At 44.5% G+C, this 15,272-nt stretch overlaps 1 protein-coding gene and 1 non-coding gene across 2 annotated transcripts in view; one reads left to right on the forward strand and one right to left on the reverse strand.

The window, feature by feature from the left end:
• Positions 1 to 1,790: 1,790 nt before the first annotated feature.
• Positions 1,791 to 15,272, reverse strand: part of TTLL9 (tubulin tyrosine ligase-like family, member 9) — a 47,954-nt gene continuing 34,472 nt past the window's right edge. Inside the window, exons 11-15 of the mRNA XM_008577381.1 lie at positions 9,862 to 9,920; positions 8,635 to 8,831; positions 7,048 to 7,161; positions 5,443 to 5,567; positions 1,791 to 1,934 (exon numbers count right to left, since the gene is read on the reverse strand). Of these exons, the coding sequence (XP_008575603.1) occupies positions 1,858 to 1,934; positions 5,443 to 5,567; positions 7,048 to 7,161; positions 8,635 to 8,831; positions 9,862 to 9,920 (572 nt within the window). The 3' untranslated portion in view covers positions 1,791 to 1,857. The remainder of the gene's footprint in view (positions 1,935 to 5,442; positions 5,568 to 7,047; positions 7,162 to 8,634; positions 8,832 to 9,861; positions 9,921 to 15,272) is intronic.
• TRNAI-GAU lies at positions 12,812 to 12,885 on the forward strand. The gene has a single exon. It is a non-coding gene; the product is annotated as a tRNA-Ile (tRNA).

The raw sequence follows: 15,272 nt of genomic DNA on the forward strand, positions 1-15,272 counted from the left end.
GTCTTTTCCTCATTCGGTCCTTCATAGAGGGCAAACTACTCCTTTAGAATACCACTATGAAGGGGAAGTGGTTCTTGCCTTGAAATGATACCAGGATTAGACAGGCAGGTGACAACAACAAATGACAAAATGGAGAGGTCACACCTCACCTGTTCCCCTCACTCCATTGGGCTCTAGCTGGTAGCTATATAGGAACACAGGCTAGTATGGCCAGATCTTAAGTTTTTTTCAAGAGTAGCTAGAAATTTAGATTAAGTTGAATCTTCTGTCTTAAATATTGCTAATTCAGAAAATGTTAAAAAAAAAAAAAAAACTTGGGTTTTGATTAAACAAAACCTACAGTTTTGCACCCCCTTGAGTTTTGGTAGAAGTTACTGTGTGCTTTTCCCATGATAGCCCTAAGAAGTAGGGAGGTGGAATTGGAAACTAAATATCCATCCACAGGGGACTATTTAAAGGAATCAATAGTTCCAGAGAGTGGAATACTACTAGGCAGCTATAATCAAGAATAGGGAAGGGGCCGGCCCGTGGCTCACTCGGCAGAGTGCGGTGCTGATAACACCAAGGCCACGGGTTCGGATCCTATATAGGGATGGCCGGTTCGCTCACTGGTTGAGCGTGGTGCTGACAACACCAAGCCAAGGGTTGAGATCCCCTTACCGGTCATCTTTAAAAAAAAAAAATAGGGAAGCTCTTTGAGCACTGATTTGGAACAAGCTCCAAGATACAGTGAGTGAGAAAAGCAAGGGGCAGAACAGGTGTCTAATAAGCTAATAATTTGTGTATACACGATGTAGTTCCCTCAGGACAGCAACTGAAGGGTTGGGGCACAAGCTTGGGAGGGAAGATGACACAATGTACAGCTGGCCCTCTATCTGCAGGCTCCTTATCCACAGATTCAACCAACTGCAGATTGAAAATATTAGGGGAAAAAAATACAAATTAAAAACTGATACAGTATAACAGCTATACTTGTTTATAACCTACACACATCCTCTCTTGTAAAGGCTGTGTGCTTTACATTTGCATTAAGTGTTATAAGCAGTGCACAGATGATTTAGAGTACAAGAGAGGATGTGTGTAGGTTATCTGCAAATAATATGCCATTTTATATAAGGGACTTGAGCATCCCTGGATTTTGGTATCTGCAAGGAGGTCCTGGAACCAATCCCTTGCAGATACCAAGGGACGACTGCACACTTTTGTAAATTTTAAAACATACGAATGTGTTGCATATTTTAAAATAGAAACATAAAAAAGTAGAAAGTTGCAGAATTCACTTTGGTAAGTGCTGTGTGGTATGACTGCCAGGTTCACAATTTCTCCATCAGAACATTGCACCTGCCTCCTGGCAGGGTGGTTCCTAGGCCAAAGTGCTAATCAGGTTCTCTCTCTTGGAAATGTGATACATGGAGCCGACGGCTGGGGCTGTCGGCCTTGCCCATGCTCCAGAGGCAGTAGGTCCATAGTAGCTTGGCTTCTGGCCTTCCTAAAGCCAGCTGGTTCACTTCTTGGATTTGCCAGTATTTTCCTTCCAAAAACCTTCCCTTTGGGCTAAAACTAGGCAGTCAGATTCTGCCATTTGCAGCCAGAAAAACTGCATTGAGAATGGTAGGTTCCCCCATGGAGCAGTTAGCCCACTGGCCCACTCTCGTTGGAGTCCCTCTTAAACCAAGAGAAGGCTTAGGAATGTAGGAGTGAGAAAAATGCAGAAATTTTTACTTGCACTCAACTCTGGAGGGCAGGAGGCCAGAGGGAGGGAGGCAAATGCCATGAAGTGCTGCTGTGCTGGAATCTGGGAGTGGGGAGAGGCCTGGGTGGCACCTCCTGGGCTGCTTTCCTTCCAGTGGCTGGGGATCAGCTGGAAGCTTTCTTCTGCATTTGAAGGGAACGGAACAGCTGCCTCAGCTGTTGTTTCCGATCGTTAACACAGCCTGGAAGGGAAGTTGGGTGTTGGCTGGGATGGTCTGTCCTTGGGGTGAGTGGAGGGGCCTGTGCTTACTACTTGGTGGAAGGAGGGGATAGGAGGAGTCATGCAACCACGCATGGCCTGTGACTTGCATCCTGGCTCCACTCCTGAACTGCCATGGCCCTCAAGCAGGTCATTTACCTCTTCGAGCATCCATTTTCTCATCTGTAAACCAGGATAATACTATCTGCCTTATGGAGTGAACAGAAGGATTTATCAACAAAAGCTAACATTGACTAGGGGCTTACCTCAAGCTAGGGACTGCTTCCAGGTACTTAATATGGATGAACTTGTTGGGTCCTCACAGGAATTATGTGCAGAAGAGAAAACTGAGGCTCAGAGAGGTGGTCATTTAGCCCAAATCACACAATAAGTAGTAGAACTGGGATTTGAACCTGGTACCAGAGCCATGCCCTTACCCACAACCCCACACTGCCTTTCCTCCTGGTTTTGCACAGTGAAAATGCATTGAAAGCTAGCACAGTGCCTGGCAATTGATAGATACCCAGTATACATTAGCTTTCTTCCATTACCCAACCCACATGTCAGGCACAGTTGGCTAGGAAATGAGTTTTCCCAAGTGGCCCCTGGGCCCACGGAAGTGTGTACCAGGCAGTCCATGCTGAGAAGCTGACGTAAGCTGCTGAAATGCCTCCTCTCCCAACCTGTTTGGGGTGCTACCCATTTCCTGTTTGCTCTCAGAGCTGATCTTTGAGGCAACTTCATGGTTGTTTAATCTTGTGCCAGGCACATTGCTGGCACTCAAAAGTGCTGTCTGAATGACTGAATCTCTGTGGCCACAAATACTGACCAGGTGGCGTCTGTGATCCTTCTTAGCACCTAAAACTCTGTCCCTGCCTCCTATGCACTCACCAGCCATCAAGACTTTACTGAGCTAACAGCCTACTGTATATTTCCCCAGATTTTCCAAAGTGAGTTCCAGGAAACCCTAGCTTTAGCTGTATTTGATTCATTCATAACTGCCAGATCTTCATGTCCAACGCAAACCTCTTCTTGGAGTTCTAGACTCATCTCTGAGTTATCTGTTGATCTTTTTACCTGGATGTCCCTGAACACAACCCTTACTCAATTTATCAATATTCTTCCTGACCCAACCTGCTCCTCCTATGTTTACCACCATCCACCCAAACGCTCTTCTGGAAACAATTCCAGAGACTTCCAAAGCAGTAGCTCTCAACCTGGGCTGCATATTAGAGTCACTGGAAGCTTTTACAAATATAAGAGTACTTCAGATAGTTCGTTGAAAAATAGAATTAAAAGATAATATGAATCTTTCCATGCACTTTTTGAAGTTCCCTCATAGTGATGCCTAGACCAACCATATCTGTACCTTTGGCAAGCATCAGTATTTTTCTTCTTACCAGGTTTTTTCAGATTACATCACATCAGTATTTTTCAAACCTCCCGGATGATTCTAATATGCAGCCAAGGTGGAGAAGCACATTCTTCATCTTTGCTACTCAAACAGGGTCCAGAAACCAGCGTCACTGGCATCTGAGGTGAATTGTTAGCAAAGATGGCTGCAACGATTCCATTCCCATATGCACACCTCTCTGCAAGGTGACTTTGCTGCTCTTCTCATCAAGAGGTGGAGTCTATTTCCTCACCCGTGACTCTGGGCTGGATTAGCAAATTGCTTTAACTAATGGATTGTAGCAGAATGACATTGTGGGACCTCTGCACAGGCTCTGCAATGTCTTCTCTTGCCTCTTGGAACTCTTCTTCACTACAATGTGAAGAAGACAGGGCTAGACTGTTGGAGGGCAGGTGGCCACATGCAAAGAGAAACCCAGCTGACAGCTGGTGTTAACCCCCACACATGGGAATGAGGCCATCCTAGGCCACCAAGTCTTAGTACTACCAGGTGCCTGCAGCCCTATGCATGACCCCAGGAGAGACCCGAAGAATAATGAGCAAATAAAGTAGTTGTTTTAAGCTGCTAGGTTATGGAGGGTTTGTTACATAGCAATGGTTAAATAATAGAGCATTGTTAGAAAAGCAGGCTGAGGCCCCACCCCAGAACTACTGAATCATCATCGGTATTTTAACAAGGTTTCCAGATGATCGTATACACATTAAAGCTTGGAAGAGCATTATATAGTCATCCAAAGCCTTTATAAATTTAGAAAACTAGACAACCCATAGAAAAATAGAGTACCGACAGCTTACAAAAGAAGAAATGCAAATAAAAAAACTGAAACCACCAATAATCAATGGAATGCACCTAAAACGAGTCAGTACTTTTTACGTAGCAAGTTGGCACAGATTTTTTTAAAATTCAAAACTGGCAGATTTGTATAATTTTTGGAAAGCAATTTAGTTGTAATGTCTATCCCTTTGACCTAGTAATTCTACTTCTAGGAATCTGTTTTAAGGAAATAGCCAGAATTTCAGTTGATTTTATGTGAGAGGACATTCATTATGATATTATTTACAAATGTAAAAAATTGGAATTGTGCCAAATGCCCAATTATAAGAAATTCATTTGGCAAATTTATAAGCTTGAGTATTTTGCAGCCATATGGTAATCTTGTTTTTAACTTTACCTAGGAGCAGGAGAGTCTAGCGGTCAAACATTCAGGTTTTGGATTTGTTTTGTTTTGTTGGCAGCTGGCCATTATGGGGATCCAAACTCTTGACCTAGGTGTTATAACACTGCACTCTAACCAACTGAGCTAACATTCAGAATTAGACAGTCTGGAGTTCAAGTCCAGGCTCACCGCTTACGACCCAGGCCTTCAGCGAGGTATGTAACATCTGACGACCATTTCCTCATCTGTAAAATGGCAATAAAAGCTGCCTAAAGATAAAATGACAAAATGTTTGTAAAATATTTAGCCCAGGCCTGGCTAAAAAGTGCACCCCAAAAAGGGTCTCTTATTAATATTCTTGAATAGAAAACACCACGTGGAAAATTGGGATTCAAAACTGCAGCCCAGTGCCAATTTTATAAAAGAAAAAGTATGAATATATACATTCTTGAAGAACTGGAAGAAAATACACCAGATTGTTAAAAGATGGTTTTATCTGTATGTTTTAAAAATTTTCCTTCTTTTGTTTTCAAATATTCTACAATGAGTGTGAATAATTTTTATAGTCAGGGAAAATTTTCACTTTTTAGAAACCAAGTTTTAAATCAAACCCTGAAGTCCTTAATTTCTCTTAACAACATGTGTTTTTTCATTTGTTTGTTTCCCGCCTAAGCCTTTGAAATCCACCTCCTGACAGTATGTGCTAGTTAGTGTTCTAGGCATACATTGAGGTAGAAACTATGTCCTCTCTATTTTACAAATGAAGAACAGAGAGGTTATGTTCCTTGCCCAAGGTCACACAGCTGGTAAATTGCAGATCAAATTCAGACAATCTAGCCGCCATGCCAAGCTGCCTCCTACATTGCCTGGCACCTCCCATGACACATCCCCGGCCCCCACTCCCCACTGGGCCCTACATACCGAGGTGCGTGTTGGTCACAAATTTTTCCATCCCCGACAGGTCAGTAGCCCCCTCTTCTCTGCTGACAGGGCCATCATTCCACATGAGGTCAAAGCCCCCAACTCGCTTCTCTTTTCCTGTGAGCCTGCACAGGCAGGAGACACAAAGGGCTAATGAACATGCACTTGGTGGAGTCCTAAGACCCAAATCAGGGCCCTGATCCCTCCCCTAGCCCTACTGGTACCCAAGCTGTTGGAGTTCTTTCTATTGTTCAACCATTCACTGGTTGTTTCCCAGGCGCCCCCGCAGGCCTCAGAAGGGTGGTCTCCTGTTTTTACCCCAAGGCTCCCACACTTGCCTTTGATAACACGCACCTATTTGTGATTTCTGGTTCAAAGTCTGCTTTCTTCCCAAACCATAAACTCCATGAAGGCAGGGACTAGGTCTGTCTTGTTCATTACTGTGTCCCTAGTGTGTTCCACAGAGCCTGGCACACATAGGGGCTCGAATGTTTGTTGAATAAATAAGTGATGGTAGGAATAGTGGGCATCTGAGGTTTCTGCCTGCTTAGCATCCATTTCACCTTCTTTCAGTCCAAGTGCACCTCAGTTTTTCCTCTGAGAACCACTCTTTCCTCCCACACCCACATGGCTCAGGTGGGGTTGACCCCAAATCCTGGGAGGTGGGCAAGAGACCTAGACCTGGTCAACTGGAGTCACACTGATTGATTCAGATATGGGCATGTGACCCAATCCCCAGCAATGAGAATCAGCCCTTAAACTTTTGCTGGAATAGTTGAGAAAAAGCTAATACAGAGGGAAAAGGAGACAGAGAAAGACAGAGAGAGGGAGGGACAGACAGACAAACCAACCACTGACTAAGCACTTGGATTCATCCATTCTTGAAGCTAGACCCTGGCTTTTTCCATTATATACACATTGTTATGACAATAAACAGCCTCTTACTGAGCACTTGCTGTGAGCTAGGCACTTTACCATAATTTATCTTGGTAAGTTAATCTAAAAACCCTAAGAGGTAGGCATGATGTTTCCCTTTTTACAGATGAGGAAACTGAGGCTCAGAGAGGTGAAGAGACTGGTCCTTGGTCCCACAGTCAGAACATTTTGAGGGGGCCGGCCCTGCGGCGCACTGCTACAGTGCGCCACTTGGGAGCGCGGTGGCGCTCCCGCCGAGGGTTCGGATCCCACATACAGACCGGTTCCCGCTCGCTGGCTGAGCAAGGTGTGGGCACAGCACCGAGGGTTGTGATCCCGTTGCCGGTCCCGGTCCGGTACGGGTGCGACACTGAGTGTTGCGATCCGTTGCCGGACACGAAAAAAGACAAAAAGGAAAAAAAAAAAAAAAAAGAACATTTTGAGGAATTGCTGCTAGACTGAGTCTTGGAAATCTGTAGTTGGCCCTGCCCTGCCCCAGACAGGCTGAGGCCTTGGGCCAGGACCCGACCCTGTGTGGAATCTCAGTTTCTCCATCTATAAAATGGTGGGGCAGGCCAGAGCCATCTCTGAGAGCCACTCAAGTCCCAAGGTTCTGAGTTCTCTTTCTCCCTTGGTGGGAGCCCCACTTGTCATGTACAGAGGGGCAAGTGATCAAGTGGCCCTCCTTACCTGGCTTCCATGTCCACAACGTGCAGGGTGTCTTCCAGGAGGCGGGTCTTGAGCTCATAGTCTTCCTGGCTGCTGGCTGTCAGTGACGGGGATGCGTTGACCTCCAGGAGCCACCTGGGGAGGCAGGCAGTGGAGGCCCTTAGGGTTACTCGGTCCTGGGGGCCCCTGGGATTTCACTGAGCAGCTAGATGGGGTGCCTGGGCCCCACTCTCAATTCAGGTGGGGCTGCTCCCCCCACCTTTCCACTTTAAAGAAAGGTTGTAGTGACGGAAGCTGGTCAGGCACAGGACAAGTTGCTCTTCCTTCTTCCAGTAGAGATGGGAGCGTAAGAAAAGCTTCCTCCTAGTGGATGTTTGCCTATCGATGGCCACCATCCTGCTGCGTCAGGGGTGGGGACACATGAGGGAGGGGTGGAGTACGTGGTGAACTGGAAAGGGCATTCCATGTCTAAAGGGGTGGCTACGCCAGCTGCAGGAGAGAGTTGCCCTGTGGCACCGTGAGCCCAGATCATCTGATTTTCCCGGAAAATCCAAAAAGTCCTGATTTTTGTGTAAACATATTTCAGTTTTTAGAGATTTTCAATAACTTTACATTCTGAAGGCCAAATGCAAAGTATCTGCAGGCCAAAAGCAGCTCAAGGACCTCCAGCTTGCAAACTTATGTTTTGTGCAAGCCCATCATTTCACAGACAGGAAGCTGTCTCAGAGAGGGAAGGGCTCACCCAACAGGCCAGTGGGAGACTCAGGTCTCCCTTTCCACTATATTCTGTGTCCTCCCAAGCTTGTTCTCCCATCAGTGTCCACTCTAATGCCTGCAGCCACATCTTGCTGCAGGGGCAAAGGAGAGAAACCCATTGATGCCAGGACCTGTTTTCCTTAAACCAGGGCCTGATAGGTCTCGCTCTCCAGCTACCACTTCGGGTTCAGAAAGCCCCTCAGCACTTATGCAGTGACCTGGGTAGGAGTTTGGCTCCTGGAGCCAGGAGTGCTGGTGGGGAGCAGCTCAGCCCAGGTACTTGGACCTTGGGCCAGCTTTGCCCTTGCCTTGCTGTGTGACCTCAAACTCCCTGACAACCCCACTGGGCTTCCATATCCTGTTGTATCATGTGAGGCCATCACTGTGATCCCTGCCAGCTCAGGCTTGTCCTACTTATCAGCTTGACCTCCTCCATGGGCACTGTGGGAGGACACTCAGTTCTCAGCAGGGACCAGCATTGTAATGATATTCCCTTAAATGGCGCTTTGCATCCTCAAAGCAGCAAGACTTAGAGAGGGGAAGTTTCTTGCCTGGTGCTACAGGAGGATGCCTGACTCAGCAGATGGTCAGGGAAGGGCTCCTAGTGCCAGGCACTGTGCTCAGTGCCCTATAGATGATGTCTTATTTATTCCTCATAACAACTGTATAAGGGATAAGCACGTGACCAACCCATTTTACAGATTGGCAAACTAAGGCACACAAAAAAGGAAGCGCACCCAATGTTATACAACTAGAAAGTGGCAGAGCTGGGATTCAAACCTGGGCAGTCTGGCTGTAGAGTGTGCAAAACCCAACCGCCTGGCTCTCTGGGCCATCCACCCACCCACTTACGGCTTGAGGTCCTCGTCAATGAGGATGTCATAGCCGTACAGCTCGAAGCAGTGTTTGTCACTGATGATCACTTTCTGAACGCTCTGCAGGCTCTTGATGAAGATGTTGTCCATGTCACTGAAGAGCGCCTCTACCGCCTCCGGCCCGTGCTTGGACGCCAGGTACTGCCGGAAGCGCTGGATCATCCACTTGCAGCCCTGGGAGCCCGGGCAGCCGAATTGGGAGAGGGGGACCTCAGTTAACAGGAACCCAACTTGTCAGGACCCTAAATGATCCCATCAGCACTGCCCTTAGGCCTGGGCAAGAGGGCCCATCCCTGAGTCTTGTGATTAGGATGACTCTGGGTGTGCCCCTCCTACTGGGATAAAGACTGCATGTCCAAGAGGACTGGCTACCCAGGACCCCAGAAACCCCTGCCCAAATGGCCTGTGTAGGCCTTTTCCCTGGGCCTGCCTTCCTGAAGACAGACTGCACTGACTGTGTGTACATCCAAGGCCGACGAGGGACCACCAGGCTGCTGTTTGCAGGGATGTGTACGTACAAGGCCCCCACCATGTGGGATGAAGCCAGGGGAGGGAAAAGAAGGGAGCAGGTGTGAGCTGGAGGCCTGCTCTCCTGTGCCCCCCGATCTGGCCCTAATTCTGAGAAGTCTGAGAATTCCATATTTGAACATGTCCTTGCAGGATATTATATAGATTATATAGATAGATAGTATATGTGTATGACACATCAGTCAATTGACTGGTCAATCAGTTGAGGATGTCAAGGTGGGCAGACATTTTATTTAGGAGTTTGATTTGTTACTTTTAAATAATGTTACTTTTAAATATTTATTTATTTATTTATTTATTTATTTTTTTTTTTAAAAGATGACCGGTAAGGGGATCTCAACCCTTGACTTGGTGTTGTCAGCACCACGCTCACCCAGTGAGCTAACCGGCCATCCCTATATGGGATCCGAACCTGTGGCCTTGGTGTTATTAGCACCGCACTCTACCGAGTGAGCCACGGGCCGGCCCCCACTTTTAAATATTTAGACACGATATGTGGGCCTCCCTTGTACTCTTACTCTGGGTCTGCAAATGGGAAGGTGGGCCTGCCCTCACTGGTGAACTATGAGCCCAGACAGGTCTGTCCTGGGCTCCTTGTCACTCTCCTCTCCTGCCTACCCCCCAGCCAGGTTCCAAAAGGCTGCACCCATGGAGGACAGAAACCCGGCTTCCTCACCTTCTTAGGGTGGTAGTCAGGAGACGTCTTCTGCACAGCGACATTGGTGAGGTGAACATCTGGCAGAGGTTGGTGGTCAAGGGCCAGTGTGGACAAGAAAGGCGAGCCCTACTCCATGTAGCCCCAGGGACTAAACTAGACCCGTGCTTGGAAATTGGTGGAGAAGGCTATAAATCAACCCAGAAGTCATGTGCATGGGCTTTGGAGTCAGATAGGCCTGGGTTCAAATCCCACCTGCATCTTTACTGGCTGTGGGCCCCTGAGCAAGCCACTTAACCTCTCTGAGCCTGTTTCCCCACCTATTAAATGGGGGTACATAGTAGTATACTGGCTTCACAGGATTATTTGAAAGATCACATAAAATACTGTATAAAAGTGTTTCTTAAAGCTGATTTTATTGTGATTTTTCAACTCAAGGGGAGAGAACACTTTCTAAAAAGAAGAACCAGATATAGAACAGCTATCTCAGGACATACTGAGCTCCCTGACACTAGAGGGGTTCAGGCTGGGTAGCCACTTTGTAGGAATATTGGAGAAGGGATCCAGCATTGTGGTGGGGTCAGGGTGGCCTCTGAAATCCCAGCTCTGAGAGTCTGCCTTCTGGTATCATCACCATCGTCACTACCAGTGACGTTGGCAACACTTTGCAGCTTACAGAGCACATTCACACACATCATCTCACTTTCTCCCTAAACTATTCTCATCTCGCAGATGAAGTTAAGTGACAGCCATTCAGAACATCCGTTCCTCAACATCTTCCTCCCTACCCCCACAGCTAAGCAAGGTGGATCCCCCAGGCCTCGTGAAATGGCCGTAAGATGTAACTTTCTCCAGGACTTATTTGGGACATTTATCGGAAGGGAAGGTAGAGGTTCTAGGTCACTGTCTGTGGCATATGGGACAGGGCAGGGTGGCTTTGGCCTCTCTGGAGAAGGTGGGTATCCTCTTCAGTATCTTTTTCCTAGAATGTCTTCTTTAAAGCTTTTCAAAGACTTATTTTCTTTCACATTTTTCTGAGAGTTTTTCTGTCTCAATTTCAAAAGAATAAGCAAATGACAAGCCACTAAATAGACAGCCCTTGTGTTTATGGTCAATTGATTTCTGAAAAGGGCGGCAAGGCAATTCAATGAGAGCAAGAGGAGTCATCTTTTCAACAGCTGGGCAGGGACACCTGGATATCCACGTGCAAAGGAATAAAGTGTGACCCCTTCCTCACACTGTAGACAAAAATTAGCTCCCAATGACCACAGACCTAAATATAGGAGGCAAAACTATTAAACTCTTAGAGGAGAATATAGAAATAAGTTGTTGTGACCTTGGTTAGGCAGAGCTTTTTAGCTATGACACCAAAAGCACAAGTAACCAAGGAAAAAACATAAATTGGACTTTATCGAAATTAAAAACATTTGTGCTTCAAAGGACCCTATCAAGAAAATGAAAAGACAACCCACAAAATGGGAGAAAATATTTGCAAATCATGTATCTGATAAGGAACTAGTATCCAGAATACATAAAGAATTCTTATAACTCAGGCTGGCTGATTAGCTTAGTTGCTTAGACTGGTGCTCATAACACCAAGGACCGGGGTTCGATCCCTGTACTGGTCAGACCAAAAAAAAAGGGGGGGGGGCGGGAGGAGAACTCTTATAACTTAACAATAAAAACACAAATAATCCAATAAATGGACAAAGAATTTGAACTCATGGATTTACAGATGGCCAACAGGCACATAAAAGGTGTTTGATACCACTAGTCTTCAGGGAAATGGAAATCAAAACCACTCTGCATCCACTAGAATGGATATAATAAAACAATAAAAGGGACAGATAACAAGTGTTGGTGAGGATGTGGAGAAATTGGAACCCTGAGCACTGCTGGAGGGAATGTATGATTGCGCAGTGCTTTGGAAAACAGTCTAGCAGTTCCTCAAAAAGTGAAACATAGAATTACCATGTGACCAGCAATTCCACTCCTAGGTATATACTCAAGATAAATGAAAACATATGTCCACACAAAAACTTGGACATGAAATTTTCATAGCAGCATTTTTCATAATAGCCAAAAAGTGGAAACAACTCCAATGTCCATCAGTGAATAAAATGGTACAGCCACGTTACTGGATGTGGTATATCCATATAACGAAATATCATTCAGCAATAAAGAGATATGAAGTACTGACCATGCTACCACACGGATGAACCTTGAAAACATTATGCAAAGTGAAAGAAGTCTAACACAAAAGACCACATGGTGTATGAGTCAATTTACATAAAATGTCCAGAACTGGCAAATCTACAGAGACAGAAAGTAATGGCAAAGGGTTGGTAGGAGGGTTGAGGGGAAGTAGGGAGTGATGGCTAATGGGGATGGGGATGATGAAAATGTTCTAAAACTGAGTATGGTGATGGTTGTGTGAACATGATAAAAACCATTCGCCCGCATGCTTTAACTGGGTGAGCTGTGAGTTCTATCTCAATAAAGCTGTCATAAGAAAATAGGAAAAGAGGCAAAGTGAGTTGCTGGCTTGAGAAGGAATGAAGGAAGCGTCATTCCCAGCACTTTGCACTCTCTGCATGCTGCTCTTGCTGGCAAGGGATGAGAAAGCCGGGCCTTTCCTAGGAGCAGAGGAGACGCAGGCCTAACGGGAGGGGTGACTGGTCAGCCCACTCACAGCCGCCCTCTCCACACGTGGACCTGAAATCAGGTCCCGATGGACCAGTCAAGTAGCAAACAGTAAATGATCAATATCATCCCGTAGAGAAATGGAGCTAATTAGTTGTGAAATCTTTAGGGGGAAAAGAATTTTCTTAGCTTAGAAATGACAGTAGAAATCACAGAGTCAACTATGGAGTCAACTAAGGAGTCAGCCATGTAAAAATAAAAATAATCAGATGTCAAGACAAACATTAAAAGCACACGACTAGAGAAAAGATTTGTAGCAAATGGGGCGGGCCAGTTAGCTCAGTTGGTTAGAGCATGATGCTGATGACATCAAGGTCCAGGGTTCGATCCCTGTACTGGCTGCAGTCTAATATTTTTATCACGTGAAAATCTCACATAAATTGTTAACAATAAAACATGGGAATCTAAGAAATAAAGAATACGAAAACATAAAAGAGAAAATAAAACTGGTAGACGACCATCTGGGAAAATGCTCAAAGTTTCTAGTAGTAGAAGATACACAACTTAAAAGAGATGTAAATAGGGAAAAATGCAAATTGGAAGAGATGCAAAATCTCAAGCAAAGTTCTGCTTTCTAATCAAGTCATCCATATATGCTTCATCAGATGTGCCAATTGTTTCAGAAATGGCTTTTTAACATGATTGTCCCCAGTACTAGGGAGCTGTGGTGAAATGGACCATGTCAATGGGAGGGTATACATATAAAGAACTTTTCTTTTTTTTCTTTCTTTTTTTTTTTAAAAAGATGACCGGTAAGGGGATCTCAACCCTTGGCTTGGTGTTGTCAGCACCACGCTCAGCCAGTGAGCAAACCGGCCATCCCTATATAGGATCCGAACCCGTGGCCTTGGTGTTATCAGCACCACACTCTACCGAGTGAGCCACGGGCCGGCCCATAAAGAACTTTTCTGAAAAACAATCTGACCAGATGACCTGGTATTTATACCTCTGTGACAACATCTGAAGGAAAAATCTTAAATACAGTAAAAGGTTTACAAAAAAACCATGTTCCTTTGTATCGTGTGTCATAAAAGCAAGAAACTGAATAACTTCCCAAATGCCTGCAGCATGGGAGGTTAGTAAACCAGTAAGTCTACTCAGTGGAATGTTTTGTAACTCATAAAAAATGTCTACAAGGAAAATACTGATGATAACGTTTAGTGGAAAAAAGGTTATATTTATACCATGGGATCAATAGTATATAAAAGGCAAATGATAACAACAGCAAAAAACCTCTACAAATGAACCTGGAAGGAAACACACCAAAATGGTAAGTAGTTACTCTAGAAAATTTGACTAGACAAGTTTTCTTTTCCTTTTTTGTACTTTTCTGAATTTTCTGATTTGTCTTTAATAAGCTATACTACTTTTATTTTGAAAACTATACCCTTTAAGTGTTTTATTATTTTTATTATTAGAGTAATGCATGTTGGTTGAAGAAAGAATTTGTAATATAGGGAAATGTATAAAGTTGAAAATAAATATTTTCTGACCTGATTCTAATCCTCTGTAGTTTTCAGAGTTAGTAGATGAGTGAATAGTGACTGTCCTTTCATACTTTTACCTAAACAGAACCAGATTTCCTTAAAAGCAAAAATGGGATCATAGACACCACTTCCCCACCTTGCCTTTTGTTTTTCACTTAATAGTCAGTCTTAGATACCTTTCCATTTCATGACGTTTCGATCTACCTAGTTGCTTTTAACAAATGCACAACATAATGTAGATGCTTTATAATTCATTTCACTATCCCTCAATGGTGACTTAAGCTATTTCTACTTGTTCACTGATATATAGTGTTTCAGCAAATATTTTTGTATTTTGTGTACATATAAATATATATGTAGGGCTGGCCGGTTAACTCAGTTGGTTACAGTATAGTGTTGTAACACCAAGGTCAAGGGTTCAGATCCCCATGCTGGCCAGCTGCCAAAACCCACCCAAAACATATGTATATATATTTGAATAATTATGTGTAAACTATATATATATACATATATATATATATATTAAAGTCAGGTTAAAAAGATATTTCTTATTATTTTGTGATCCAAAGTTACTTTATTATTTTATTTTATTTTTTTCTTTAAAAGATGACCGGTAAGGGGATCTTAACCCTTGACTTGGTGTTGTCAGCACCACGCTCACCCAGTGAGCGAATCAGCCATCCCTATATGGGATCCGAACCCGGGGCCTTGGTGTTATCAGCACCACACTCTCCCGAGTGAGCCACGGGCCGGCCCTACTTTATTATTTTAAAAATTGGTATGTAATATCTGTGGCAAATAAGGCAAAATGTTAATATCTGTTAAATCTGGATGGTAGATGCATAGGTTTCTGTCATAGTCTTTTCTATTTTAATATTCCAAGATTAAAAAATTAAAAACGATTTAAAAGAAAGGATGGACAATGATGTGTATTCACTCACTGTGAAAACCAAAGCCTCATAAAATAGAGACTAGCCCTGGGAGAGGGCTTGGTTTGTTTAATAAGTCCCCATGATGCCCAGAGATGTGCAAATACCTTTAAATAGGGGAGGGAGGACCATTAACATTTACTGAGAGGTCGCTCTGGACCAGGCACCATTCTAAGTGCTGTATATGTATTACTTAATTTTTTTGTTTGTTTGTTTGTGTGTTTTTTTTTTTTTTTTTTTTTTTTCCTTTTTTAGGCCGGGGCCCCGGGCGGCCCCCAGGGGGGGGTGGGGGGGCACCGGGGATCCCTAAAAT

Source organism: Galeopterus variegatus, unplaced genomic scaffold (genome assembly GCF_000696425.1).
Source record: "Galeopterus variegatus unplaced genomic scaffold, G_variegatus-3.0.2 Scaffold65, whole genome shotgun sequence".
NCBI classification, from domain to species: Eukaryota; Metazoa; Chordata; class Mammalia; order Dermoptera; family Cynocephalidae; genus Galeopterus; species Galeopterus variegatus.